Raw genomic sequence first — 27802 nt, 5'->3', positions numbered from 1 at the left:
AGCTCCCATTGGCTGCGGGAAAAGGCCGGACCGAGCACAGCGATGGCGGCGGCGCTGCTGGGCCGAGCGGGGTGCGCGGCGAGGCTGGGCCGGGCCCGCCAGGACCTGCTGCGGGGGCCGCTCTGGCGGGGCTGCGCGGGGCTGGCCGTGGACGACGCAGTCAACGGGCTGAGCGAGGAGCAGCGCCAGGTATGGGGGGAGCGGAGCCTGCCGCTGGACTGGGGGCAGCCGCCGCGTACCCGGAGCCCCGAGGGTGCAGCCGGGGAGGCGCTGCTACGGGGCCCGAGTCACCCTGAGCCTGCCTCGTGGATGGGCGTCGCTTGTAGGAAGCCGGCGTGGGCGAGAAAGATGCAGTGGGCTGCTGGCCAGCGAGGCCGGCTGCAGGGCTCTGCCCTTGCAGGCCGGGATAAGCCCTTGGCTGCCTGCACGCGCTGGGCCAGGGCCGGCCAAGGCAGCGCCTAGGAGTTCACAGGTCGCTCCGGGCTCTCACGGTGGACTGCAGTCTACCAGTGCTTTGCTACTGGCACCAGGAGGTGGCGTCGCAGCCTCACGTTTTACCAGTCTTGAGGTTTCTTTGGTTTAAAGCCTGAGCAGAGCTAATAAAGGGCCAGTCTCTCTCCTATTACTGCTGCACTGTTCTCCATCTGCCCCTGTGCTCATGCTGCCTGGAGGGAGTACCTGTCTGTGTCCTGCACTGGGTGTACAAAAGAAGGAAAGATAAGTAAATGGTCCAGGTGTCCCCTCTGGGAATAGGCAAAGAATCAAACACCAGAAACAAATGTGGGCTAGCAGTTCCCAACCTTGACTCCATTTGGGGTTGCAGGGATCACAGATTTTTTTCCCTTTTAGAGGAGAAAAAAGCAGGAAACTGCATGTTCCCCTTGCATGCTGGCAGAGTTGCAGACTGCAAGGTGCTGCCATGTAAGTCTATGGGGGGGGAGGGCAGATTGAGGCCCCCATGGTGAGGGAGTGGGGTGGGGCTGGGGGTGCTGCCCAGCAGGGCTGGTGCCTGGGGCCCCAGGTTGGGGTGGGAATACAGGGCCCAGCTAAGGGAGCAGGATAGAGCCAGGGGTGGCTGAAGGGAGAGGTGCGCAGTGGCGAAGTCAACCCTTCTGCGGAAGGGAGGCATGGAGAGACACGTGCACACCAGACTTGTGCACAGGGGGGGCATGTGGGCTCAGGACTTCTCTCCCTGCTGCCGTTTCCCCCCTGGGGGCCTCTGCAGCAGAGTGGGGTGGGGAGGCTTGATGCCACTGCTACCTTGCCAGCTGTGTCTCCCTGCCAGGGTGCTCCCAGCCTGCCTATCAGCAGAGGGGGATGCAACTCCATGCCACTGCTGCCAGGTGGGCAAGGGGGGGGGCAGGTCTCGCCCACTGGTCCGCAGAAGCTCTCAGGGTGCAGCAGGACAGGGAGCCCTGAGCCCACAGCAGGCAGCCTGCATCCGCTCTGGCTGTGCTGCCTTCAGGGATTGGGGGCTGGGGTGTAGAGCTGGACTCTGCACTATACTTGCATTGCAGCAGTTGCTGCCTCCCATGGGTGGCAGCTGGGGCTCAAGCACTGTGGAGGGGCTGGGGGGACTGTGGGTTGGGAGCAAGGTGTCCATGCTGAGGTACTGGGGTTATAAATGGGGCAACGCTGAGGAAAACATTGGGAAATATTGACCTAAGATATAAAGTAAAGCAGTAAAAGCATCCAAAGCTTGACAGCGTGTGGAGGATGAGGTTACTAGGAGTGTTTCAGTTGCTGGTTTAAAATAGCATCCCCAGCTTGCTAGTGACTTTTCTCCCTGATAATTGATTTCACTGTCTGTGTGGTAAGTTTCTTGCTACAACCTGCTTCTAAGTGGGTAAGTGTCTGAAAGCAACCAATTACCCCTAGAAGTGATGTTTATTGACCCTTAATTGTAGCATCTGCATGGTAGCTTATTTGTTTTAAATGTATTTGAATTGCTCAGAATATATAAGATATAAAATTTATATTTCTCATCGCTTTCTCTGGTGTGGTTACTGGCTTCTTAAGCATCTGATCAAATGATCAGTTTCATAGATATGCTTTGACACATTTTTATATATAAAAGTATCCAGAAGCATCTCCTTGATGGAAAGACTCTCATAATCTCTGTCCATTGGCTGTGAAAGTACCAGACAGAAAAACAGATAAAGGGATTAGCATACTAGAAACTGTCTAACTACAGAATCTCTAAAACACTTACCATTTTCCCATTCTTATATTACTGTAAGACTCACTTCACACCCTATTGCTATCCCCTCTTAAAGATTGCAGTCTTTCAATGTTAAACTTTGTTCAGGGAGTCTTTTTTTTATTACATGACACTCAAAGCTGTCTGGTTTTACTTTCTAGCTTTGAAGATTGGGAGCCTAGAACATGGTCAGTGAGAGCATGTTGAGCATATTCAGGGAAAAAAAGGAACCATATACTGATATGTATTTCCCCCCCTCCTCTCCTTTCCTTCACAGCTTAGACAGACCATGATCAAGTTCTGCCAGGAGCATTTGGCTCCAAAGGCCCAACAAATTGACCAGGAGAATGAGTTCAAGGGCATGCGGGTAAGCCTTTGATGTGTGTATTGAAGGTCTTTTTGCTCTGCATTGTGCCTGCATCTAGAAGGAGCATGATCATGCCACATAAAATCATAGGAAGTGAGGGTTGGAAGGGATCTCAGGAGGTCATCTAGTCCAACCTCCTGCTCAAAGCAGGACCAGCCCCAATTAGAGCAACCCAGCTGAGGCTTTGTCTATGAAAACCCCCAAGGATGGAGCTCCCACAACCTCTCTGAGTAACCTGTTCCAGTGTTTTACTACCCTCCTAGCGAGAAAGTTCTGCTTAATATCCAATCTAAACTTCCCTTGCTGCAACTTGAGACCATTGCTCCTTGTTCTGTCCTCTGCCACCACTAAGAATAGTCTAACTCCATCCTCTTTCAAACCCCCCTTCAGGTAGTTGAAGACTATTATTAAGTCTCCTCTCAGTTTTGTTGGAGTCAGGAGTGGACTGGCCAAGTTCCCCGATGACACCAAACTTTGGGGCAAAGCATCCACGCCAGAAGATAGGCGGGTGATCCAGGCTGACCTGGACAAGCTCAGCAAATGGGCAGACGAGAACCTGATGGTGTTTAACACCAAAAAATGCAAGGTTCTCCACCTTGGGAGGAAAAACCTGCAGCATCCTTATAGGCTCAGCAGTGCTACGTTGGATAGCACTACAGAAGAAAGAGACTTGGGGGGTCATCATTGACCACAAGATGAACATGAGCCTGCAATGCGATGCTGCGACTAGTAAAGTGACCAAAACGCTGGCTTGCATCCATAGATGCTTCTCAAGCAAATCCCGGGACATCATTCTCCCCTTGTACTCGGCCTTGGTGAGGCCGCAGCTGGAGCACTGCGTCCAGTTTTGGGCTCCACAATTCAAAAAGGATGTGGAGAAGCTTGAGAGAGTCCAGAGGAGAGCCACACGCATGATCAGAGGTCAGGAAAACAGATCTTACGATGATAGGCTGAGAGCCATGGGACTCTTTAGCCTGGAAAAGCGCAGGCTCAGGGGTGATCTGATGGCCACCTTTAAGTTTATCAGGGGTGACCACCAGGATCTGGGGGAACGTTTGTTCACCAGAGCGCCCCAAGGTCGAACTAGGTCGAACGGTCATAAATTCCTGCACGACCGTTTCAGGCCGGACATAAGGAAGAATTTCTTTACTGTCTGAGCCCCCAAGGTCTGGAACAGTCTGCCAGCAGAGGTGGTTCAAGCACCTACATTGAACACCTTCAAGAGTAAATTGGATGCTTATCTTGCTGGGATCCTATGACCCCAGCTGACTTCCTGCCCTTTGGGCAGGGGGCTGGACTCGATCTCCCAAGGCCCCTTCCAGCCCTGATGTCTATGAAATCTATGAATAGTTTTGATTGAACCCAGTGGGACACATGTGAAGCTATACACGAATAAATCTTTGCAGCCTCTAAGTCAAAACTATGAAGTGGCAGCTGCCACTCCACAAGAAAGGGAGGTGTTTATTAAGGGAAAGTAATTTAGTATGTTTGAAGAGATGGGCATACAAAGTCCTGTTCTTGTTTCCTGTCAGAGCTGGATCACATTGATTGCTGTGTTCTGTGTTTGTAGGAGTTTTGGAAGAAACTCGGAGAACTTGGAGTTCTGGGAATCACAGCTCCCAGTAAGTCAGTTCTCGCCTTTTACACCAACAGAATGATTCTCCATGCAAAATGCTTCCCATATAGGTTCACAGGCATCCTAGAAAAGTAGGGACCATAAGAGGTCACTAGTCTAACTCCTTGCCTGAGGCATAAACGATCTTGTGTCCCAAAGGGGGACTGAAGCTGTGACCTTGATATTATTGGCACATCACTGTAACCAACTGAGCTAGTCAGCTACTCATTTATTTTAGCACAGATCACTAACCCAAGATAGTACAAGCCCATAATGGAGGCAATATGTTCATCTAGAGTTCCTGTTTCAGTGTAATTTTAAAACTTTTTTGAGGGGATGAGGTGAAAAAATCATTTGTAGTTCCCTTTGCTGAAACTGCTGTATTTACTTGATTATAAGGTGAGGTTTTTCCCTAGTAGCCCCTCATCTGTGCCAAAAGCAGCACGTGCTCCGTAACGGAAACCAGCTCTGTAGCTGACTAAATACAGCCAACACTGAGAGTGACTATAAAACACACAGCCCATATTGGGCAAATGTGCTAATGGGAACTTTTTTTTTTGTGGCCCTTAAACAAACAAACAAACAAAACCCAGGAAGTTGTTCCCCCCAGGAGGGAACAAGCACTGGGCCTAAGGGAACTGCAATATCAGACCAGCACTAGAGGTACTGCAATATGTTGGTTGGAGAAGCTGGAGCAAGCTCCAACACCCTCTTCTGGTACCAGAAATGCTGATGGGAACCTTGTTTGGCCTTTAAAAGCCTTGTTTTCACTCCACAGGGAAATGGCACCGGGCCTGGAAGTATTGCAATACCAAGCTGACACCAGGAGGCCAGAGCTACCTCTAATACCCTCCCCTTGGTTCCAAAAATGCTTGACCCTAGGCAATAGGTCAAGTTTTCTTTGCAAAAATATTGTGCGTGCATGCGCGCGTGCACACACACATACAAATGCTACCTCTACCAACCTGTCTGGTGACCCATATGGTGCAGCCCAAAACAAACCTGTACAGTTACACCATTCTCATTACACTACATGCACCATGCAATGGCATCTTTGGACCCATGTGTTCGTCACCATCACTTTTACTCATCACAATTCATATGCTGATTGCATGCATGTGAAAGGACTCCAAGCAAAAATCTCACTCTGCTTTGGGATTATGAGGATGAGAATGAGATGTAGCATTGGGAAATGTTTGATTATGATGCTTTGGATGTTTCTACATCCATTAAAATATAAAACTATAGTATATTTTATAAGTATAACAGGCCACTCATTAATTTATTAAGCAAGCAATGTATGGTACCTTTAAGATAGAAGAGTAGAGATTCAGGAGCAATGTGGAAATCGGGAGTAACCAGCTCAGGCAGGCAGGTACTCAAAAGTAGAAGTCCAAATGTAAGCATCTGAGACCTCCAAACAGGTTTGAGCCCAACGCTGAGTATTTTTAGATTTTTTTTAATTAAATACAAATAAATTAATCTGAGCTGACATTGACTTTTCTTCTCCTCTTAGTGGAGTATGGGGGATCTAGTATGGGGTATTTGGACCATGTATTGGTGATGGAGGAAATCTCTCGAGCTTCAGCAGCAATTGGACTCAGTTATGGTGCTCACTCAAACCTTTGTATTAACCAATTTGTGCGGAATGCCAGTGAAGCACAGAAGGAGAAGTACCTACCTAAGGTATGTAATTGGTGAAAGATTGGTGCCTGTGGTATGTGGTCTAGAATGAGGAGAAATATCAAGCAGTAGGTTTAATTACAATTATGCTAAATGGTCTAATGAAACTAAAAGAATCAGCAAAGGTCACAAGGTTTCAGACGTTCTTGGTGCATCTACTTGTTCAGTTAACATGGAGCAATAAACTCTGGCACGGTTTGTGCTGGAGTCTGCACACATGCCCAGGACCACAGCAGTTTGAGCTGGGGTGGAGCAGTCCTAGGCTGGCAGTAGGCTCAAGGGGTTAGCCCGATCTGCGGGTGGTGGTGTTGGGCGGCAGAGGGGCTGGCTGGGACATAAGGGTGCTGAAGTGCAGAGCTGTGTGGCAGGCAGCCCCTGCACTTTAGTACCCTTGTCATGCCAGCCCTCGTCACCATCTGCACATGCCCTTCACATGTAATTACTCTGCCATAGGGTAGTTCTGCCCCTGACAGTGCTATCGTACAGCAGAGTTAATTAATTTACAGCGCACATGTAGACAGTAATGCTTTACTGTGGAGCTGATTAAAGCACAGACAGAAATGGCAATTTTCACCTGATTTTCACGCTCTACGGCTATGATCAAACACAAGTGCAAAGCTGCAGAGCACTTTAAAGGGCCCAGTCCCTGGAATCTGAACCCTCCAAAGCAGCTTCACTAACTTCTGTCTTCACTTGCCAGGAGTAGAGCTTGGCTGATGCACCCCAGCATTGCTCTCGGTGCTGTTTTCAGAATGGGAGTGGGGGAAGGGAGCTCATTCTAGGGGTTACCCAGCTAGGGCTGGAGAGGGTGGTGGGGTGGATTGGAGGCCCCCCCCCGCGAGGTGGGGGACTCTAATCCACCCCCCACGCGCACACTCCAGTGCAGCTGGAAAAACCCTAGAACAGACCTCCCTCCCATCCTGAGTCATCACAGGAGCTGGGAGGGGGGCAGAGCTAGGGGAAGAGGCTGCAGAGATGCAACCTTTCTCCCTGGATCTGCTCCAAATTGGACCTCAATCTCCCACCTCCCAACCCAAAAGCTAATGTCTGTTGGATTGGGAGGAGCTGTCTGACTTACGGCACTTCCTGTGAAGCGCCATGTATTAAATAGACCCTGCATTTCTGTCTGGTCTTTATTCAACTCCTCAGTGAAAGGTGGGTGTAGATGTATCTTCTGTTGCTGACCTGGGCTCTAGCATGCCATCTAGTGGGCACTAGTATTTGTGCACCTAACAGCTATACACACTGAACTGAGAAAGTACTGCATTCTAGCATTAGTATGTTCTCTCAGTGGGAGTTTAGTTCAGTGCCAGGTCCCTCGCTCCCTTATTAAATTGAAAAGGCCTGTGGACTTCTGGAAATTTTGTTTGGTAAAGATTCTTTTGTCAATGTTAACTTCATAGCCAAGCCTGAAGCTGTTACTACAGTTACCACAAGCTTCTGCCACTGCACAGATGCTATTGTTACATTGAATTGTCCTTTAAATAGATAAGGATGTGGTTCTGCTTCCTGTGAAGTCACTAGGCACAGAATCAGGCTTTATAATAAGAAAACATGTAAATCCTTCTTTTGCTGTTAAATCATGATAGGAGATTGATATGTCAGGTGTTAAATCACGCTTTACAAAACAAAAAAGAAAAGTTTAGAAAACAAATTACACAGGGAAGGAAAAAGGGCAAGGAGAGAAGTACAGGATGAAATGGTCACAAAGCATAAGCAGCAGCTCTGCCAGAACCTGGTTTGAGGCGACACAGAAGGAGGGTATCCATCTGCTATTCTGTCACAAGTGAGGTGGGGATCATGGCAGTAGTTTTTTGCCAAGCCCTTTGCAATCTCTGCCTATCCCTCTCATTAGTCTTTTGTTTAAAACTAGAACTGTAAAACACAAGTTGAACCTCCATCTACATACATATAAAGCATTTGCCTCTGCCAATCAGCCATTTAAAAGGGCAATCAGATAGCATAGAACATGGAGTTTGGAAAAGGCATATGGCTGCCAGCATGATTCTGTTGGCACCTTCCTGGAGAGAGAGAGGGAGAGAAATCTGCTTTTAAAACAGGAACTGAATTGCATATTGCCTCATCCTGATAGTCCCACTGTGATTTGGTTCTTTGCCCTTAGCATAATGACAAAAGTGAGCCTGTTGTCTGAGATCTTTCAGGTACAAGGTTTCACACTTGCATCTCATATCTGGCACATTAAATTTCGATACTTAGTGAGAACCCCTTTTCCCCCAGAATACAGCAAACCCATTTTCTTCTCTTGTCCATTTTCCTTGTATATCTCTTTTCTAGTTAATCAGCGGGGAGCACATCGGAGCCTTAGCAATGAGTGAAACCAATGCTGGTTCTGATGTTGTCTCCATGAAGCTGAAGGCAGAAAAAAAAGGTAAACCATGTCTTAAAGTAACTGGGAATATTGTACACACTGGGCAGAAAAAAAGCTTGAGCAATCTCTTCTTTACATTTAGATTTAACTTTCTTAGCCTACTGGCCTCTTCCTAATCCAAGACATACCAAGGTATCAGTCCAGATTGGTGTTTGTGTTGCTCTGTAGCTCACAAACAGAAAGTTTGCACAGGTGTATGGGTGAAGGGGGACTGACTAATGCTCCTAAATGCAAGAAGGGTAAACATGTCTGTCTTGGAGGAGAGGTAAAAGATGCACCATTGTGGTTTTCTAGAGTGTTCGTTATGGTGGAAAGGTTGCCTTTGTGACTTTAGGGAGGGCTCCAGCTGTGGCTTATTTCATTCTTTGGACCCAAGAGTCAAGGATTTGGGGATGTATTTTACCCAGGACTGCTTTAGGGATTCTCTTGGAATGTCCTAGGGTATCAACACATGTAATACTTAGCCTAGTTTAAATGCATTATAAACCTGGAATGCACAAATGTACTTGTTAAAGCTTCCCAGAATGATTCAGAAGTATACCTTGAGTATCCAGTACTCTGGTGCACTGTGAACCAGACCAGTGTTACATGTTGACTCCAAGATATGGGTCTGCTCAGTCCTCCAGGCATCCCAAACAGAATCATTCCTCAGCTCCTTTACCACTGCAGCTGGCTGCTTTGGTGTGCAGTCAGAACTTTACTGCCCCTTCCCCCTCACCGCTTTTTTTGGCCCTTTTTATCAATGAGCTAGCTCCCTTGTACTGCTTGTTCAGTAGAAGCTAGCTTTCTAACAATAGCAGTGTCTTCACTTTACTCAACTGCAGGACCTTATAATTCTACCCTGAGCCCCTGGGAATCCAAAAATACGGATCCAAGCACTCTCCCAGCCCATCAGCCACCAAGTTAGGCAAGCACACTGAAAAGTTGGGTCAAATTCATATTACTGACCTTTGCTGAACTCTTGCTTAGGAGAGAAAGGAAAGCATAAAAGTGAAAATGTCCCTAGCCACAGGTTACCTGCTCCTGGTGCCGTCAAACCATGGGTGCAAGTACTCTCCCCACTCACCCAATGGGAGGCATTCTTGGCTGGGTCCTTACTCTCCACCCACCCTCCTCTCCCGCCCCAAAGTCAGAACTACAGCACTGCAATGCCTGAAAGATGACCATTTCTGCCTGGAATGCTAGGGCACTGCACATGTGGATGTCTCTGCCCTGAGATGATCATGACCCAGTTCCCAGTCAGTGACATTTGGAAACAGTTCAATTGTTACTTGCATCCACACCCTTAGAGACCCTGGCTTGTAGTTTGTTGGGTCATGGGTAGGGGTAGAGGTGTTTTTTGTGGTCCTGGGATTTAATCATTTTGAACTAATGATTGCCACTTTGTGTTTTTTAGGAGATTACTTTGTTTTGAATGGGAACAAGTTTTGGATCACTAATGGGCCAGATGCTGACGTTCTGATAGTTTATGCCAAAACAGATCTCAGTGTTGTTCCAGCTTCCAGGGGTATAACTGCATTCATTGTAGAGAAGGTAGGCTTTAAGTTACTGAAGAGGAAGACACCTGCCATACCTTGAATCCTCTTGAGGCTACAGTCCTAACAGAACTAATTAATTTAGAAGGCTGAGTTGTTTTATTTTGATGAATTAGCAGTACCTTGCTCAGGAGTATAATGTCATAGTAACAACAGGACAAGTTATGTCCTCACCCTCTTCTTACACCCAAGTTTAACAAAATCATGAATTCAGTGGGACAGAGGACTGATTATAGTCAGCATTACTGCAGTATCAGCAGGGAGCACTTGGACCATGAGAACTAAGCAGATAGCCTGCTTCCTGGATAAGAAATTTAGGAAGAACAGAATCCAATATAGCAGGGCCTGCAGTACTGTAACAATACTCATCTCCTATAGACTAACCAGGTAGTCCTTAAGGTGATACCCTGCCCTACCTTCTGCCTTCTACAAAGAAATATCAAAGACACGTGATGCCTTGACATTTCTTTCATCTCCTTGGGCAAGAGACTCCATGGTTTCCTTCATGCCACTTCTGTACAACTGCAGTGTCAAGAGTGCCATCTTTACTTCTGGGCACTATAATAGCGCCTGTTCCCCTCCCTCCTCAAGATTTCTTTGCAGTGGTCTGTTAATGTGCTGTACTACCCAGTGGCCTTTTCTTATCCTTTCAAACCTCAGCATCATTTTCATTTTCCCTTCCCTTCTTTCCCACTCCTTAATTTTGGAGCTAATAAAGTATGTATCTAAGAACATTTTTGTGATCTTCTGCCACAGCCTCTCTATTCCCTGTTCTCCAGTTGTCTTCCTTTGCATTCCTCTGGCCGTGAAAGCCCACTCCTGTGCCATTAACTTTCAGCAGGAAGAGAATTAGGACCTTAGATTGTGAGCTCTTCAGAATCAGAGGAACTGTCCTTTCCCCTCCACTCGTTTCAATTTGAATGTAGGGACATCACATCTAGCATAGATTAAAATACACATTTTACAGTCCAGCTAATCTGTTCATGCACTTCCCAGAGTCAAACTCAAACACCACAACTACAGGGCCTAAAGAGTTAATCATTATCCTATATTGATTTAAATATTTAGCATCTGGTGCTGTGTTCTGACTAAGCCATTCTTATGTGCTCAAGATTCATATGCATTAGAAAATGGATTCCTCTCCCACGGTTCATGTGCTATCTCCAGCAGCAGTTGCTGGTACACACACTTGCTTTCCTCCCCCATACCTGCAGCGTATCCATTTGTGATTGTTCCAACACCAGAAGTTTTACCCTAATGTTCCTCCAGCATTCTCATGCATTGCAGATCCCTCCTTATTCACACAACTGAGGAAGTTTCAATTTTTAGCTGGGGTGATTTTTTTTTTTTAACTTCCAGAAGTGGAAAGTTTGTAACCTCTTTCTCCTTTGATTTTTGCAGGGAATGCCTGGGTTCAGCACTGCCCAGAAGCTTGATAAATTGGGAATGAGGGGATCTAATACTTGTGAATTGATCTTTGAAGACTGTAAGATTCCTGGTAAGTGACTGAGAGTTGAGCAGAGCTGTTTACTTTCTCCACATGGTGTTTTTCTCTCTTCTCACGCATATATATCATAAATCATTCATGTGTATATACAAATTGTGAGTAAAGGCTTTCCACATATTTGGCTTTTCAGTGGCTGTCTTACAGAGAAGGTGGTGAGACTAGAGGTTTACTCTTGCACATGAAAGTGAATGAACATAGGTCCTCTGATTAAATCTGACACTTCTTTCTACCCTTGGGGTTGGACTACGCTAGATATTACACTTAAGCACTGGCTTTATAAAGCTTGGAAAAAATCAGGAAAAATGTTCATTTGCCTGTTTTCACAGGAGTTCTCTGCCCGAGTCATGGGAACAGGATTTGAAGAAACCCCCTAGTTGGTCACTGAGTTTCTGTTTTTCAGTTTCTCTAGTTGAAGGTTGTGGCCACTGACTTCGATGCCATTCTCATTCAACTCTATGGCCATGTTTGCTCATGGAAATAAAATTATAATCACTCAACAATAAGCAGAGGAGATTATGTTGATTTCTGTAACTTCTAATTCCGCGTCTGCAGAATGAACAAATCCTTAGCTCCCCATGAAAACTGCTTTGCACTGAGGCTAGGTATATTGTCACTTTACAGGACTTTCAGAGACTGATTGAGATCCTTAAGTTCAACATTTTTGGATTTTTTTTTTTTAACCAGAATCCCAATCTGGGGTCAGAAAAGCTAGTGAGATAGAAGACTGAGTCTTCCAGCTGTCCCCTGGGAGCTCTGATGCACGCAGAGCACAGTGTTCTCATGGCAACAGGATTCCCAGTCTCTGATAACTCACTGAACCACATCACTGTAGTGCTGAAACCTTACACTGTTTGCATGTGAGCTTTTCTACTGCTGCTTCTGATCTCCTACCTTGGAGTCTGAGTCAGTTCAATACCTTTTCATCTATCTGCAAAATCTTTCTCTTGCAGATCAATATGTCCTCTAGCACTACATTCCCATCTATTTTAAAGTACATGGGTTTCATTGCCAGGAGTGCTGCACTGTAGACTGTGTGTTTCTTGATAGTAAGTGCTCTCTCTGGAACCATGTTCTTAGGTCATGTGGTGCTGGTAAGGAACCAGTTCAGAGCGCTTTCTGTTTTCTGCCCTGAGGCACAGCCAGTAGGGCTGCCCCCCTGCGCACTGAGTGTCTGTATCCTTCAGCTCATTGCATACCCATTCATTCCTTTTCTCTATCTGCATAGACTGGAGAATTTGTGTTAGTGCCATCCCTGAAGCAAATGCCTGAGCCTTCCTGTAGCCATGATACTCCACTATTTGTGAGCAATTTTATCTTGCTGTCTTATTGATAATGATGTTTCTGTTCTCTATAAAAACCTGTTTACAATGGTTGCTTTTAATATGTTTCCTTTCCCTGAATTTTCAGCTATTTCCCCAAAGATCCAAGTTCCTCTGTGCTTTTCCCCCTTAAGGTCTGCCATCATAGAAAAGTAGGGCTGAAAGGGACTCCCAGAGGTCATTTAGTCCAACCCCCTGCCTGAGGCAGGATCATCCCTATCCAAACCGTCCTAAACTCTAATAAGATGACTGTCAACCCTGACACAACACATGCCTAGTTTCCTAGCCTGCTACAGGTAAAGCATGGGAACCATGGCTACCAATGTCCTGCTTCTATGAAATGTTGTCAATATATGCTCAAGAAATCCTGGGTAGATGGCCATGCCTCCCACTACAGAACAAGGCAAAAAACCCCACAGTCCATACCAATCTGACCATGAGGTAAAATTCCTTCCTGTCTCCAAGTATGGTTATGTGCCTGACCCTGAGTAGAGGGGCCCAGACCCTCTAGCCAGGAACCTCTGACTTTGGTCCCAGGAGGAGCACTGGCACCAGTGTGACCTGATGGAGGGGAGTTAGCTGCAGTTCTCCTTAGAGCCCATCAGCCCAGCTCCTGAATGAGCTGGAGATAGGGCAATCCTTCAACTCCTGTCCCAGATTATTTGCTTCAGAGGGTACAAACGTATCTGCTGTCCAGAATTCTGTCTGGAACTAGTTTTCAGCTTGAATATCTCACAGCTGTATTGCCGTGGAATGGAAACCTGAAAGGCACATCAGTCTCCATGTACTTAAGATGACAGCATTCCCAGTGGGCAATATTCTTCCTTCACCCCAGGCATGGTTTGTAAGGCCTCCAGTTCTCTCATTATTACCATGGTACAGTCTCACTGAGGGAGGTTTCTTTTCTGCTTCTCCCTCCTCATTGCACATTCTTTAGATCTTCCAAAGATTCCTGGGTTCTTTAGTTCTCTCTTTCACCTGCTGCCTTGTGTGTTATTTGTCTTTCATCTCTAACACAGGCTTTTAAAAGACTTTAACATTTGCAGAGATTGCAGGGCTGGCAATCCAGCAGCTTTCCACAGAGGGAATGTGGCTAAGGGTTATGCAAGTTTTCCAGTACTGTCCTGCCAGTGTATCCAAACCTGACACACAGGGAATGAAGCGACTTCTGGCTCACTATACATTCAGTCCTTATTGTCTGTTAGGAATGCCCATTGTGGAAATATACTTATTATCAGAGACTATATGCCCAATACAGAAATGTACTTATCAGAGACTAAGTCTCATTTGTTTCATGTAGTAGACCACATATTAGACATCAACTGGGAATGCCTTTCAGTTACTGTCAACTTGGGCAAGAGCTGAGGTAGCGATTTAGGAATGAAGAAGTTTTATAGTTCTTCAGTCTTCCATTCCTTTAGATTGTCTTTGCTTAGTTTTGTGGATCTGTAGACAGTACTTATCCACTCCTCATTCTCTACAGGGTAGCACCAACTGCTAATACACCTCATATGACTCTACTACCTTGTTTTTAGCATTGGTCAGAAAGAATAGGGAGCTGTGTGTGTATTATGTAAAACTTCAAAGAATGCCTGTTCTGCTCCTACTGCTTGCGCCCCATGGCAAGAAGTGAATACTACTACAGCAGTGGTTTTCAAACTTCTTTTCATTTGCGGACCCCTTTAGAAATATTGAATGAAGGTGCTGCATACCCCTTTGAATTGTATACGTGGGTATTCACGCACTTTTGACTGATCATAGTCATCTTTTGTGGACCCTTGGACATAGCTTGTAGACTCCTAGGGGGTCCATGGACCACAGGTTGAAAGCCATTGTACTAGAGGCCTGAATCTTCTCCCTAGAGAACGTAGATCTATAGATGACCACTTGTCTTCAAAGAGTTCTGCTTATAGATAAATAACTGGCTCTTGCTTTTTGCAGCTGAGAACATCTTGGGACAGTTGAGTAAAGGAGTCTACGTTCTGATGAGTGGCTTGGATCTGGAGAGACTTGTACTGAGTGGTGGACCGCTGGGGTAAATGCTGTTTTGTTTTTATGCTAGTTATAGATTCAGAGATTCTGAAACTAGATGGGGCTATTAAAGCTAATTTTGTATGATCTCCTACATAATAGTGGTCATAGGACTTCCCTGATATACTTGTAGTCTGAGCTAGGACAGATCTTCTGGAAAGAACATCGTCTTGTTTTTAAAAGTTTCTGTTGATGGAGATTGAACCTCAGTCCTCGGTAAGTTGCTCATGTGTCTCTTTAGTGTATGCCCCTTTGCCTGTTGTAACTAGTGATCCCAATCCACAACACTGATTCTTTGCAATATACAGTGCCCTTCGGAGGAAAAGAGCATCTGATTGATAAAGGGATTAAACTCTTTATTAGTCAGTAATTAGGTACTTACTCATCCTTTACCTTGCTTCCCTTATGCCCTCTCTGAGATCTCTGCTAACCCTTTTGTGGGAAGACTGCTTCCAAGAAGAAGAGTTCATTCTGACTCATTCAGTTTTATGTTTCTGTATGATACTCAACCAATGAGATTTGACCTGGTCTTTTGCTGAGAAGCAAAGCAGTTCAGTATAACCTGAGCTAAAGCTGTAATCCTCCAGCTCCACCCCCTGCATTAAGCAAGATGAAACTTTACAGCAACATGCACTAGCAGACAGTGTTGTCTGCTGCTTAGAACACAAGATGCTAGGAATAAAATCTAGGTTCTGCTTCTATGCCATGTATAGCCTCTGGAAAGTTGTGTAACCCTTCAGTGTCTCCTTTCCACCTATCTGTGAGTAGATTTCTGGTAAGGTATTAATGTAGAGAATCTCTGAAAGGAAGAACAGTATTATAACTAACCCTGCCTTAGACTACTAAGACAACATCTGGAATACCCCTAAGTATCTTGCTGCACCATTTTTTCTAAAGCCTTTTCCATAAAAGGAGTTTCTCTTTGTCATGAAAGCCACTGCTATTTCTAAACAAGAGTCCAGCCCACACTGATGCAGAACATTACCTAAAACCAACCTGCTGTTTACTATGCAGCATATTAGCTCAGTTTTCTATTGCAAGGACCCCTGAATTGGCACTGGGCCCCTCAGCTCTCTAAATCCCGATTCAGTACAGTCACTGTTGATTATTTATTACTTATCATTATATTGCATGCACGACAATATGCTATGCCTGGATATTACATCTGTGATGTGCTGCAAACTCTTAGATTGAAAATGCAGCATTGCAGGGGATGAAAAACTTTAACATCTTGGTAAGGGACAGTTTGGAGCTTTGGATGCCCAGGAAGGAGTGGGAGTTGGCATCCCAAGAGACAGTTGGGGGTTAGAGGACCAGGGAGGCAAATGACTTTGGGAGAGAGAGTTAAGTGCTTCATTCCTCTCTGTCCTTCTTCTCCCACCCTCCACAAATCTTTACAGAGACTAGATGTCCCACTGTATCCTGTTCCAGTACCTTCTACAATAGTCAATATCACTCCTCATGAGAGAGGTACTGTAGTAATCAGAAATGAAAGGGTTAACGTCCATTTAACATGTCATCATTAGGCTTCAGTGCTAAAGCACTAATGACTATTGGAATGAATGGGGTTGGGGGGCGCATCTCTCAGAGCGATTGCTTGATGCTGCCTGGTTACACTTTCTCTATGATAAGGCATTTTTAAACAATAAGGCTTGAGAAAACATTACATGGGAATTTAGATCCTGTATAGTATGATTATCCTTTTGAATTTACTGCAGTTTTCATTACTATATAATTGCATACTGGGTTGTACCTTAGACTGAGCTTAGGATATTGTTTGTTTATTAAGTTCTGTATCTTTCTCCTTTTTCTTTTCCCCTCCTTTCCCACCCCTGCCTGTTTCTTTCAGGATTATGCAGGCTGTTCTTGACTATGCATTTCCATACTTACATGTGAGAGAAGCATTTGGACAGAAAATTGGCCACTTCCAGGTGAGAGCAAAGGGAAAGAAGTAAAGTGTGGGGAAAGAACTTAGAAGCAGTTTTTAACCAGGTGGTTTGTTAAATGACATCTGAGAAAATGGCTTTGTGCTGATGGAACATCAATGTTTTGTTAGGGGCTTACAGGAAAATACATGTTCCGGATTTGTGCTGAAGCTGTGATGCTTCCGATGAGAATGTGACAGGAACTGGTTAGTTGGTATCTGTATCTGAGTTCGTATTGTGGACAAACTGGGATTTGGAGTCCTAGAGCTCTGCTGGGTGTGACATATATGAACCTATGAACCAAGAAAGTCGAGGCTCAGTCTTGTGCCAGCCAATCCAGCTTTTTCTGGTTAGTTCAATGTCCAGTAGATAGCGTGGGAGACCCAACAAAACCAATGCCATTTCCTCTATGCTGAACCCAGAATATTGCCATTTTTTTCCCTTCATTCCTTTTTTCCCCCTCAAGTTTAAGTTTTACTATTGAATACAAATCATACTGTTTTGTGTTTTGCTGCTGTGTGCAGCTCATGCAGGGTAAAATGGCAGATATGTATACACGATTGATGGCATGTCGGCAGTACGTGTATAATGTGGCTAGAGCCTGTGATCGAGGACACTTCAATGCAAAGGTCAGCTTACTTCCTCAGGGGCTCCTCATACCACTGGTTGTTCCTCTCTCTTTATTCTTGTTCATGTGAGGAAGTGGGGGGGGGGTCCTATGTTGTAGGTGTCCATGAATCAGTTTGTAGAAGATACGAAATTCTTTGAATGTCTTGTACTCTCAGGAGAAAGAAAACTTTGCTTTACAAGCAACAGATTTATTGGTTTTCATAACCGTAGAATAGAAATCCAAACAAAATGTTCTGGTGACTGAAAGCAGCTACAGCAGTGACTAAAAGGCGTTGACACTTCTACAACTGTTACCATAACTGTATTTGGCTCAAAGAGACAAATTAAGAGACAAGCAGTTGGAGAATAGTGTAATATATCCTAAGCCAAATCGCATCTGTCTTCCATGAGCATGATGCCAATTTGTGAAGGAGACCATAGTATCTCTGCTGCATTTTTTGTCTTGATGTGGCCCATATACAAGCATTTCACCACATTTCAGCGTCTCTGCACTAGAAAAAATGAATGTTTTTCCACCATTATATCCTGGGCTTGGAATCTTATGTCCTTGTAAAGGACTAGCTTATGCATGTTAGTAATTATATAAACTTGTTGAAAGGTAAATGTTATTGGACCAATGCAGGTGAAATCTTTGACTCTCTTGTAAACTGTGTCCCTTCCTTAGGACTGTGCAGGAGTGATTCTCTATTCAGCAGAATGTGCTACACAGGTGGCTCTGGATGGAATTCAGTGTCTTGGTAAGAATATAGAAGATACCTTTTTTTCCCTGCTTCTGTGAGAGAGAGCACAGCCATAGGTAGAAAGTGACATGTAGGACTCTGTAGTCATAGTCCTAATCACTCAACTGTAGGCAGGAAATTACTGACCTCTTCTTTTTGGTTGTAGGTGGAAATGGTTATATTAATGATTACCCCGTGGGTCGCTTTCTGCGTGATGCCAAGCTGTATGAGATAGGAGCAGGAACCAGTGAGGTGAGAAGACTCGTCATTGGCCGGGCCTTTAATGCCACCTTTAAGTAACACCCATCAGTAAAGAAAAACCTTCATCACCAAGAGGCCTTTGATCTTTGAGCTTGTGACGCACAGGCTTTCTCTGCATTCATGATAATGGAATCATCACCTGTTGACTCCATGCTTTCTGTTCTGTGAACAAATGCCTCTGGGTTTACCTGGGCTTTGAACCTGACTGAAGAAGAACAGAACTAAAAATGTATTCTTGTGACTAGTCTGGCTCTTCATTCATCCTGTTCAGAAGCCATCCTGATCTTAAAACTTCTAAGGAGTTGAGACCTGAAATTGGTGCCAGGGATATATTGCCATTGGAAAAGCATGGTTCTTGCTTAGTGAACAACTCCCATGAAATGAGAGGAAATCACTTATTTTGACTGACTGGTTGTGAGAGAATGGATGGGGGAGAAAGGAACTTTGTTCCATGGCACTCAAAATTTTTTAAAGTACAAAGTGGTTTTTAAGGTTCTGCTGCTGGAAGGTGAAATATCTTGATGTGGCACTCTACTGGTGTGTTAACCTGTGCCCTCCAGTTAATATCTTCTTTGGGAAACCAGATTTTAGCTGAGTTCATGTTAGTTACCACATGCCATTAATATCAAAAGAGCAGAGCCACACAAGCAATGTTAGAAAAAAATGTTTCCTAAAACCTCATTAAAATGTCACAAGTTTCTTTGCACACTGCTTTCCATGTTCCTCCTGCTTAGCAAAACATTGGAGTGTGGTCTGAAGGCTTTACTCCTTTTGATTGCTTACCTCCTGCTGCTGGTTTCACCATCCCTCATTTCAGGAACAGTTAAAATGTCCAACTTTTCACCATGGCACCTCATGAATGAATCGTGGGGGACAAAATGGACTTTTTATTTGAAGGCTCGCTCTTCTGTTAGCAAATACATGTGCTTGTCCCCCCAGTTTAGCCATAAAGAGAGAGAAAGCAGAGTCGGCATGAGTGTGGCAGGATTTAAAGGTGTTTCAAGGAAACATAACAAACAGCAGAGCTTATATGATGAAAGCTTTTGTGGCCTTCCCTGAATAAGGAAGTTGCAGTGTACCAGTAATTCAACTTCAAAGAACAAATTGCAGGAAAAAATTAAATGTTATATGTATAATAGAGGGATGAAACAGCTGCCATCTTGGCAGTCTCATACACAAGACTGCAAATAACGTTATTTTCTTGTTTATGTTTGACATCTTTCACCAAAAAGCCTTGCTTCTCCCATATTTTCTGGACTATCACCGATACAACACTTCTTCCCTCCCTCTTACAGAACAATAGAGAATTTTAAAAAAAACTTCAGGTTCAGTGACCTAGCAAGGTAAAAGACACAAAGTCCTGGATCTAATGAAAGCACATGTTAGCACAGTTCCCTAACAAATAAGTGAATCAGGAGACAAGTCATTCATATATGTGCACAAAAAATTGAAGTACTCTTGGACCAAGGGGGAAGGCAGCTTTCAGTGTGTGGGTGTTGCCCCTACAGTGCCCTCTCTGTAGGGGCAGACAGGAGTTTGAGGACTGCCTTGTCAAACAGTTGAGGTGATTTTTACCATCTGCAAAAAGTACCAAGGTGATCTTGGAGACATCCAGGACCCAACACACAAAGGGCTTTGTTACTCAAGACTTAGCCCCCTGCATTGCATCTGAAAATGATTTGGAAATTAAGAGGCTCTTAGAACATAAGTAAAATCTGCTTCACGTGTGAAGCACCATGTGCACTGATGTTTTGAATGTATGAAAAAAGAAATGTGTGTTCTTGTTTCTTGAAGTGACTGAGCACTTGCATTTTACCTCAAAATAATATTCATTCTGTGTCCAGCGTAAGGTTGGTGTTGATGGTATTAGAGCACGGGTGGGCAAACTGCGGCCCACAGGTGGCCTGCCAGGACTTTCCATCCAGCCTGTAGGGCCCCTAAAAATTTTAGAAAATTAATATTAATCTGCCCCCTGGCTGCCTGTCATGTGGCCCTTGACGGCTTGCCAAAACTCTGTTAGCGGCCCTCCGCTCAAAATAATTGCCCACCCTGTGTTAGAGGAATTGTGCATTACCAGTAATCTGCGAGACCCTCCCAGAAAGCACATCACTTCCACAGAGGCAGACTAAGAAACTTGCTCCAAGATGCACAGAAGAAGGGGAAGGGAAAAGAATGCAACATTTAGGACTGGGCTGGCTCTTCTCCCCTAGAATATCTTATGAACGCTGTCCTGTCTCAGTCATTCAAATAGCAAAAAGGCAGTTTTCAAATCTGCCCAAGGGACTGGGTTGCCAGACTCCCATTACAGTGAATAGCATCCTTTCTGCAGCTTTAAAAATCTCAGCTCTAGTCCCACGATATATCAGTAAAATGGCCAATCTCTTGGGGAGAGCCTGTAGCAGCACTTGCAGTGACAAAGATACAGAGACTGTGTGCAGTATTTTAAAGTATCATTGGCAACCCATTTTTTACTGATCTTCTTTAACACTTTACTATGGGAATAAATCACTACAGTTTTCCTTGAAGACTTAAAATATAATAATTTTAAAATGTTGGTACTGAATCATAACATTACAGTCTGTCTTAGGCCAGCAGAACCTTATTGAAACAATTATCAAAGCACCCGCAATCTTAAAAGGCTTCATGTTTGAAATCAGAATGGGACTGGCTTTTAAATCTGCCCTCTCACCTTGGAGGGACATGGCTTTAATACAAATGATTAAGCATATCATACTTTCTGGGCTAATCAGCATCTCAAAGTTAAGACAAATTGGATTAATGTTGAATGCACCATGGGGCAGGCTTGGCAGAGAGCTCTATAAATCCTAGGAAAGGTTATGTTTATCAGATCCCAAGCACTTTTGTGGTATGGCTGAGGTGAATATCAAGTGATCTGTCTTGTGACTGGCATTGATTAGCTGGGCAGTTTTTATACGGTGGTGTATAACAAGGAAGCTCCAATGTTGTGGGGGAGGGTCTGCGATGATTAGAGTTTCCGTTTTCTAACATGCATACAATGCTAATAAAGAACTGTTGTTGCTCAGCTTGCATGCATTTGCCTTGGACTTTGCCCAGCAGGGGGCATTTAGAGACTTTGTATGGTCTGAACTGTGAAATAACAGAACTGGACTCCTCCCAACACACACATCCTGTGCGGTTAGAGCTGGTGGGATGAATGGGGACGGATGTTGCCTTTTGTTGCCCTCCCTTCCCCTTCTCAACGAACCACTTTTTTTCCCCCTTCCCTCTAATTGTTTTAAAAAAGCTGGTGGTAGATCTGGCAGGTGCAGAAGCCTCTCTCAGACTGTGTAGCCGGTAGGAGAATGCACAAGGGCACCGTGCCCCTGGCTATGTAATTTCTCATTTCTGTTGCACTTAAATTGTAATGGAAATCATTTTAGCCTGATAAGAGGTAGTCAGTTGATTGCAGAGCAGGATTACTCAAATATGCTGCACCTTACCTAGTTCTATAGATGTCTCCTTGTGGCAGCTTGCTGGTCATTCAGTTACTGGAGCTGGGAGGAAGACATTTGGAGAATTCAGGAAACTACTTCACTAAATAAACAAATATCCGGTTTTATTTTACCATTATATGAAGAACATGGGGACTTTGAATGTATGGTCTTCAGACACAAACTCCTTCCTGATTGCGAGTGGCTGTGTCCTGCCTGGGAAAGTGAGATCTGTGCAGCACCTGCAACCTAGAAGGTTTTCATAGTTGTTAGGGGCTGGGAAGAGACCTTGCCAGTCATCGGGTCCAGCCCCCCCCCCCCCACATGGGCAGGAAAAACTGCTGGGGTCTGATGAGCCCAACAAGATGGGCGTTGAGATGTTTTTTGAAGATCGCCAGGGTAGATGACTGTACCACTTCTGGGAGAAGCCTGTTCCAAATCCTCAGCACTTGGCTTGTAAAGAAGTTTTTTCTTTGTCTAACCTGAAGCAATCATCAATCAGCTTGTGCCCATTATTTCTTGTCCTCCCCTGGCGAATCTTGCTGACTAGATGCTCCCCCAAACCCTGACGTATGCCCCCAATATACTTCTATAGGCAGCAACCAAGATCCATCTGAGTCTTGTCTTCTCCAGGCTGGACAAGCCCAAGTCCCTCAGCCTGTCGCACATCTTTTTCTGGAATTACATCAGTAATTCTTACTCGTTGTATCTAAGGTATCTGTCCCTGTAGGCTCTGGGCATGGGTTCATATATTTTGAAGGATAGCAATTTCCTCAGGAAAGTAAAACCAAGTTCCCACCGCTTTCCCTCACTCTGTGGAGCCACCTGCTTATGAGGAACCCAGCCTGGGTGACTACTTTCTGAGAATATGTGGTCAAGGCTGTGTTGCATCTCAGTTCCCCATATGAAAAGACAGATGAACCAAAGAAGTCCTGGCATTATATTTTAAATACAATAGTTCAGGTGTAGTCTGATCTATTGCCAGTGGTGAATTTTGCCAGTGAGGGCAGTTACAGTCGTTACAACTGAGCTCTGATAAATGTGTAAGGGCACTGTCTATACAAGGGAACTTGTTGGCACAACCACAATTGAGCTTCCTTTGCACTGAAACAGAAATCAAGGTTTTTACAATACTTACATCCCTCAATGGTTAATGGCTTTATCTCTTTAACTTACTATTGCATCTCAAAAATGTGTACCCCCCTCTTTCCTTAACCATTGTATTTAACTGGCTGTATTCATTTCTATTTAGTAACCCCTGATTTTTGCAAGTCCATTCATAGCATCTGACAAAGTAGGCTGTAGCCTACAAAAGCTCATGCATCTGAACAAGGTGGCATATAGGTACCACCCTGCTCTGCCTGCCTAGTACGGCTAGCTAATCCTCTGCTCTGAGTTCTCCATGGACTAAGTGTATGGATCTGAAGCTGGTCCTGCTGAAAGCCAGGCATGTGCAGGGTTTAAGTCACTGGAGTTATGCCAGAGTAGCATAGCTACATCTTTTAGCTCTATTGTGATTGTTTTCTAGGATACAGCCAGAGCAGACCACATAGGGGGTTATTTGATGTAGAAATCCAAATCAAAGAGCATAAAGAAATGTCCTTCCACTTACTGGAAGGAGAGGGGGAATAGGTGAATAAAATATGAGTGGGTTAGGCTATTAGGGCCCTCCTGTGAGGTCCCTCCTGCAGTTTTCAGGTTAATCTATCAAAGGATTCTCATAGAACAGGGTTAACAGTACCTTAGCTTCTCCCATGTTCCTTGTACAAAACCACCTTTAAATCAAAATTGCTTGTTTCAGGGGATGGCCAATTCCAGGAAGAAGGCTGTCTTCAGTCCAATCTACAGTGTAAAGCTATTGCTGATGGGACAGCTTGCAATATGGATCAGTCACGTTGTGCACAACAGTGTCAGCAAAGTGTGCCACATCTGTAGTGTGGTTTGGGGCTGCAATTAAAACAGGTCCCACTATATTGTCAAGATCCAACTATATCTAGAGGAGCATTTCAGGGATCTGTGCTATTGGAAATGCAAGAAGATAGTCAGGACCCCTGTCATTGGGCTGGAGTGTCCATGCAGAAGCCTACTTAGCTGTCCCCTTTAGAAAGCTGCCATACGGATCCCTTTCCTACCAAACGAATAGGCAGCCAGGAAGTTGTGTGTGGTGAAGGCAAGTTTGGACAGCAGGAACAGGCTTTTGGAAAAAGCATTTGCCTTGCAGAGTCCTGGTGGAGCAGAACTTCAGGGTTCTGCCATTCAAGTGTCTTCTTCACACATGAGACCCTAGAGGTACGCAGGAGAGGACTGCCTAAGGCTCCATCTCAGGAGCTCCACCCCTGGGGAGTTGGGTCAGCGAGCTGGCCGGCGCTTCCCCGTAGGCTGCTGAATCCTGCAGCTGGTGCTGCCTCTGCTCTATAGAATTCCTAATCTGCAGACTTCCTGTGACTGTATCCCGTCTCACTTTTAATAGCTGCCTGCAGCCCAGCTGTGCTCTGACTCCGCCTGCTCGCTCACACACGCTCGTTTGGGCACTGCTGCTTGGTCCCCTGGGGAAGGAGGAGTTCACTTGTGGCAGTAGGTTGTGTGCGCGTGGTGGGGGCAGTGGTTTCTAAGCTGCTAGGCTGAGCTGCAAAGGGAGGGTGGCTTGCGGTGGTGTGTGGGGAGGGCTGTCATGTGCTGAGCTTCAGTGCGTTATTCAAATGTAATGTGACACATAATGAAAGTGTCATTGATACCAGTTTTCACAGCATGAAGAGGACCTTATGGGAAAGGATTCTGGCTGAGAGCTTGATCATTAGATGCTTGCCAAGCAACTGCTTATTAGCACAAATAGTTCTACGACCAGTCTGTGTGAAGTCCGTGGTAGTTTATAGGGCCAGGTAATACACTGAGTACTGCTGGAAGGAGTAAGTCCTGAATACAGGGGTAGGCAACCCCCAGCACGGGCACCAATGTGGCACACGAAGGCATTTTGTTTGGCACGTGTGCCTCAGGGCAAACAGCAGGGAAGGGGTCAGGGCTGTACTGCCATAACAAGAATTGGGCCACTCCTGGCTCCCCCACTGTCTGCCCCTGCAACATCTTACAAGTCGAGGTTGTGGGTGTTTTTGGCACTTTGCCCAAAAACGCTGCCGACCTCTGCCTTAGTATGTATAGTCTAAGGTTCTGCCTCCTTCCAGCCTCCATAGCTTTTTGGCTTCAGCTTCCCTTAAGGGTCTTACTGGTGTTGGAAAGATTGAGTGTGGGCAAACAACTGGTATGCAACAGTAAGCCACAGAGCTCTCTCTTTCTTTCACATGATGCAGCCCATGTATTGTGAGGGGAGACAGAAAGCCAAGCCACCGTACGCAGGCTCCTTCCAGCTGCGTGCTCCCGGTGCCCCTGGTGTGGGGGTGCTGGGAAAGAGCGGCAGCTGGTGTTTAAGGCCAAACTTTCACGCTGCTTTCTCCCTCCCCTGCCGGTGCTGGGAATCCAGAGCAGGCAGTTGGCCGGTGGGCTGGTGAGCCAGCTGACACGGAGGCGGCAGATCCTGTCCCTGGCCCAGGAGGCAGCCTGCCCTCAGCACAGCTGTGCCTGCAGCGCTTCTGCGGCTTGTTACAATGACAGGGCCTGCTCTTCCTGAGGGATTGCCGGGCAGAAAGATTAGACAGAGATTTCTTTTCAATATAAAAGAATTTGCAACTGTGAAGGGAAGACAAAAACATTCTTGAGCAATGCGGACAATATTGGAAGGGAGGGGGTGAGGGGAGCAGGGATTACTGTAGCAGAGCCAGAGTCTCTCCATTTGCACCTGCTGTTTGCTGAAAGGCTGATGCTGAGCAACAAGCAGCTGATGCTGAGGCCCAGTTGTCAGCCTGAATGAGAAAAGCCTCTGATCAGGGTACAAGCCAAGGGAATGGCAGGCATCCCATCCACACAGGCCTCAGAAGGAAGAGCCTGTCAGAAGATAGAACAGAGACAAGGCAAATCTCAGATTCTCTTGTGCAACAGGCTAAGCGTGGGGATGATGGACATGCATAAACATGGGTGCAGGAAGAAAGGGGCTACATCTATCTCTGGGGGGCGCGGAGGGAGGGAGGAGAGGGCAGGGAGTAGAGGAATAATCTACCACTTCCAGCCCACAGCAGCTTTCTGAATGCAGGGGTTGGTCAGCTGGCTGGGCCTGGGGGTGGGCTTTTGCTGTGTACAGTTTGGTAGAATTGTGAATTTTAAATCTCAAACAGATCTAGGAGGACTAGGAACTGTACCCTAGGAGCTGAGGAGTTTTGGTTCGAGGATGGGGCAGGTAGTTGGTCAGGGAAGGCTTTTCACCAGCTCTTGGTCCAGCCAGGCATAGTAGTGGTGACCCAGTCATTGCACTGGGATGACTAAATCAGATCCCATTCAAATACTATGGGTCAGCATCTAACATTCTAGCTGGCATACTAGTGCATAGTCAAGTGTGCTGTCTCTTTTGACAACTCCAGGAGAGGGGCTATAAAGCAAATGAGGTCTGGAACTAGAACACCCTTTTCAGTTACGCTGCAGGTTCCTCCTGGTGAGATTTTAGGCATCTAGGCCAGTCCAGGAGCCTGATCCAACATGGAGTTGGCATGTGGATGCTATTCAGCATGCTTGCCTCTTGCCTGCCTGCCAGATCTGTCCATGCATGTTGGTGCAACGGTACAAACCCCAACCCCATGTACTTGCACAGTCTAGTATGCAGGACCACATCATCAGGTTGGGGGTGCTCTCCACAGGTCCAAAGATTTGGCCTCAGGAGATGCAAGTAACGTTGCCACCACACCCCTGCTGCCAAATTTTTAGACCCTGGCCAGCCACTCAAGCCAGATAACATGACTCCATGGGCCAGATGAGGCTCATAGGTCAGAGGCTGAGTACGAGTGATCTAGAATCATAGAATCAAAGGACTGGACGGGACCTGTAAGATCATCAAGTCTGGTCCCCTGCCATGAACAGGAAGTTACTGGGCTCAAATGAGGTCAATGAGGTGATTGTCCAGCCTCCTCTTGAACACCTCCAAGGATGGTGACTGCACCACCTCTGCTGGGAGCGTGTTCCAGATTCTAGATACCCTAACGGAAAAGAAGTTTTTCCTAATGTCCAACCTAAATTAATTTTTGCTCATTGGTCCTTATCCTCCCTGGGGGTGCCTTTCTGAAGAGTTGTTCCCTTAGATCTTGGTGTTCACCCTTGACATACAGGCAACCCTTGCCATATGCAGGGGATACGTTCTTGTATCCCCCGCAAATGGCAAAATCCACGAATAAGGAACTGCGTTCATGAATACAGTGCCTCCGGTGCCTGTGGGCGTGAGCAGGAGCATGAGTGTGAGGGCGGTGGCGGGAGCACAGCGGCAGCAAGCGTGGAGCTCTCAAGGAGCTCCTGTAGGTGTACGAAGTGTATTTAAAATGCAGGTTTGGCATTCATGAATATCTGAAACCATGAATGCCAAACCCGCGAATAGCAAGGGCTTCCTGTACTTGTAGGGGAGCTATTAAGTTGTCTAGGTAGTCAGTTCCTACAGTGATGAGTTTGCTGTAAACACTGACCTCTGCCAAGGATACGAGGGGGCAGGATCTTGCTGTGCATTTTCATGGGCAGACAGGCAATGTCTAGAATTGTTTCCCAGGCACAAAACATGTAGAATTAAAACTAAAACCTTGCCTGTGGCAAACTGACACCTGATAAAATAAACCTGGTTACACCCTTGCTTGCTGGTCAGAATTGCAGAACCTGGTCTCTGCTCATGACTCAGGATGAGCCATCTGCAGTGGCTTTTGGGACCGGCTGTGTGGCCAGTCAACCTAGTAATATATGTATCCATAATGGCTTCAGAAACAATGATGCAGCCGTCTTGTATTTTCAGTGTCACTCCTGCATCATGCCGCCGCTGGAATATCTGACATGGTTGTATAACATGCAGTGGGACAAATTTAGCAGTCAGGGAGGATGGTGAGATAGTTAAATCCACTTCCTGAGGAGTAAAAGCTGCTATGACTCATGTTGCAAGGCCTGTCCCATGAACAGACAGGAGCCTTCTGACTCTTCTCAAATCAAGCATCTTTCATCTGTTCCAACTGCAATGTGGGAATCCTGTTGGACAGGAGACTGCACCTCTGGCCTGGACCAAGGAGGCAGAATACTGGAGTGAATTTTCAGATACTTT

At 45.7% G+C, this 27802-nt stretch overlaps 1 protein-coding gene across 1 annotated transcript; it reads left to right on the top strand.

Moving 5' to 3' along the window:
- Window positions 1–42: 42 nt before the first annotated feature.
- Window positions 43–21224, top strand: IVD (isovaleryl-CoA dehydrogenase). The gene is made up of 12 exons (XM_090033448.1): window positions 43–189; window positions 2478–2567; window positions 4138–4189; window positions 5699–5868; window positions 8161–8254; window positions 9651–9787; window positions 11191–11287; window positions 14557–14650; window positions 16496–16577; window positions 17096–17200; window positions 17866–17938; window positions 18087–21224. The coding sequence occupies exons 1-12, from the start codon at window positions 43–45 to the stop codon at window positions 18218–18220; spliced, it is 1275 nt and encodes a 424-aa protein (XP_089889574.1). The 3' UTR covers window positions 18221–21224.
- Window positions 21225–27802: the final 6578 nt, after the last annotated feature.

This window comes from Crocodylus siamensis, chromosome 2 (assembly GCF_052110815.1).
Source record: "Crocodylus siamensis isolate JL-2025a chromosome 2, ASM5211081v1, whole genome shotgun sequence".
NCBI classification, from domain to species: Eukaryota; Metazoa; Chordata; order Crocodylia; family Crocodylidae; genus Crocodylus; species Crocodylus siamensis.
Note: the sequence above shows the minus strand (reverse complement) of the source record. Positions and strands in the feature narration are given on the sequence as shown.

Coding starts and splice junctions, on each gene's coding strand:
- IVD (XM_090033448.1), top strand. CDS start 43: ATGGCGGCGGCGCTGCTGGGCCGAGCGGGGTGCGCGGCGAGGCTGGGC. Junction 4,190..5,698: donor TCTGGGAATCACAGCTCCCA/GTAAGTCAGTTC, acceptor TTCTCCTCTTAG/TGGAGTATGGGGGATCTAGT. Junction 9,788..11,190: donor CTGCATTCATTGTAGAGAAG/GTAGGCTTTAAG, acceptor TGATTTTTGCAG/GGAATGCCTGGGTTCAGCAC.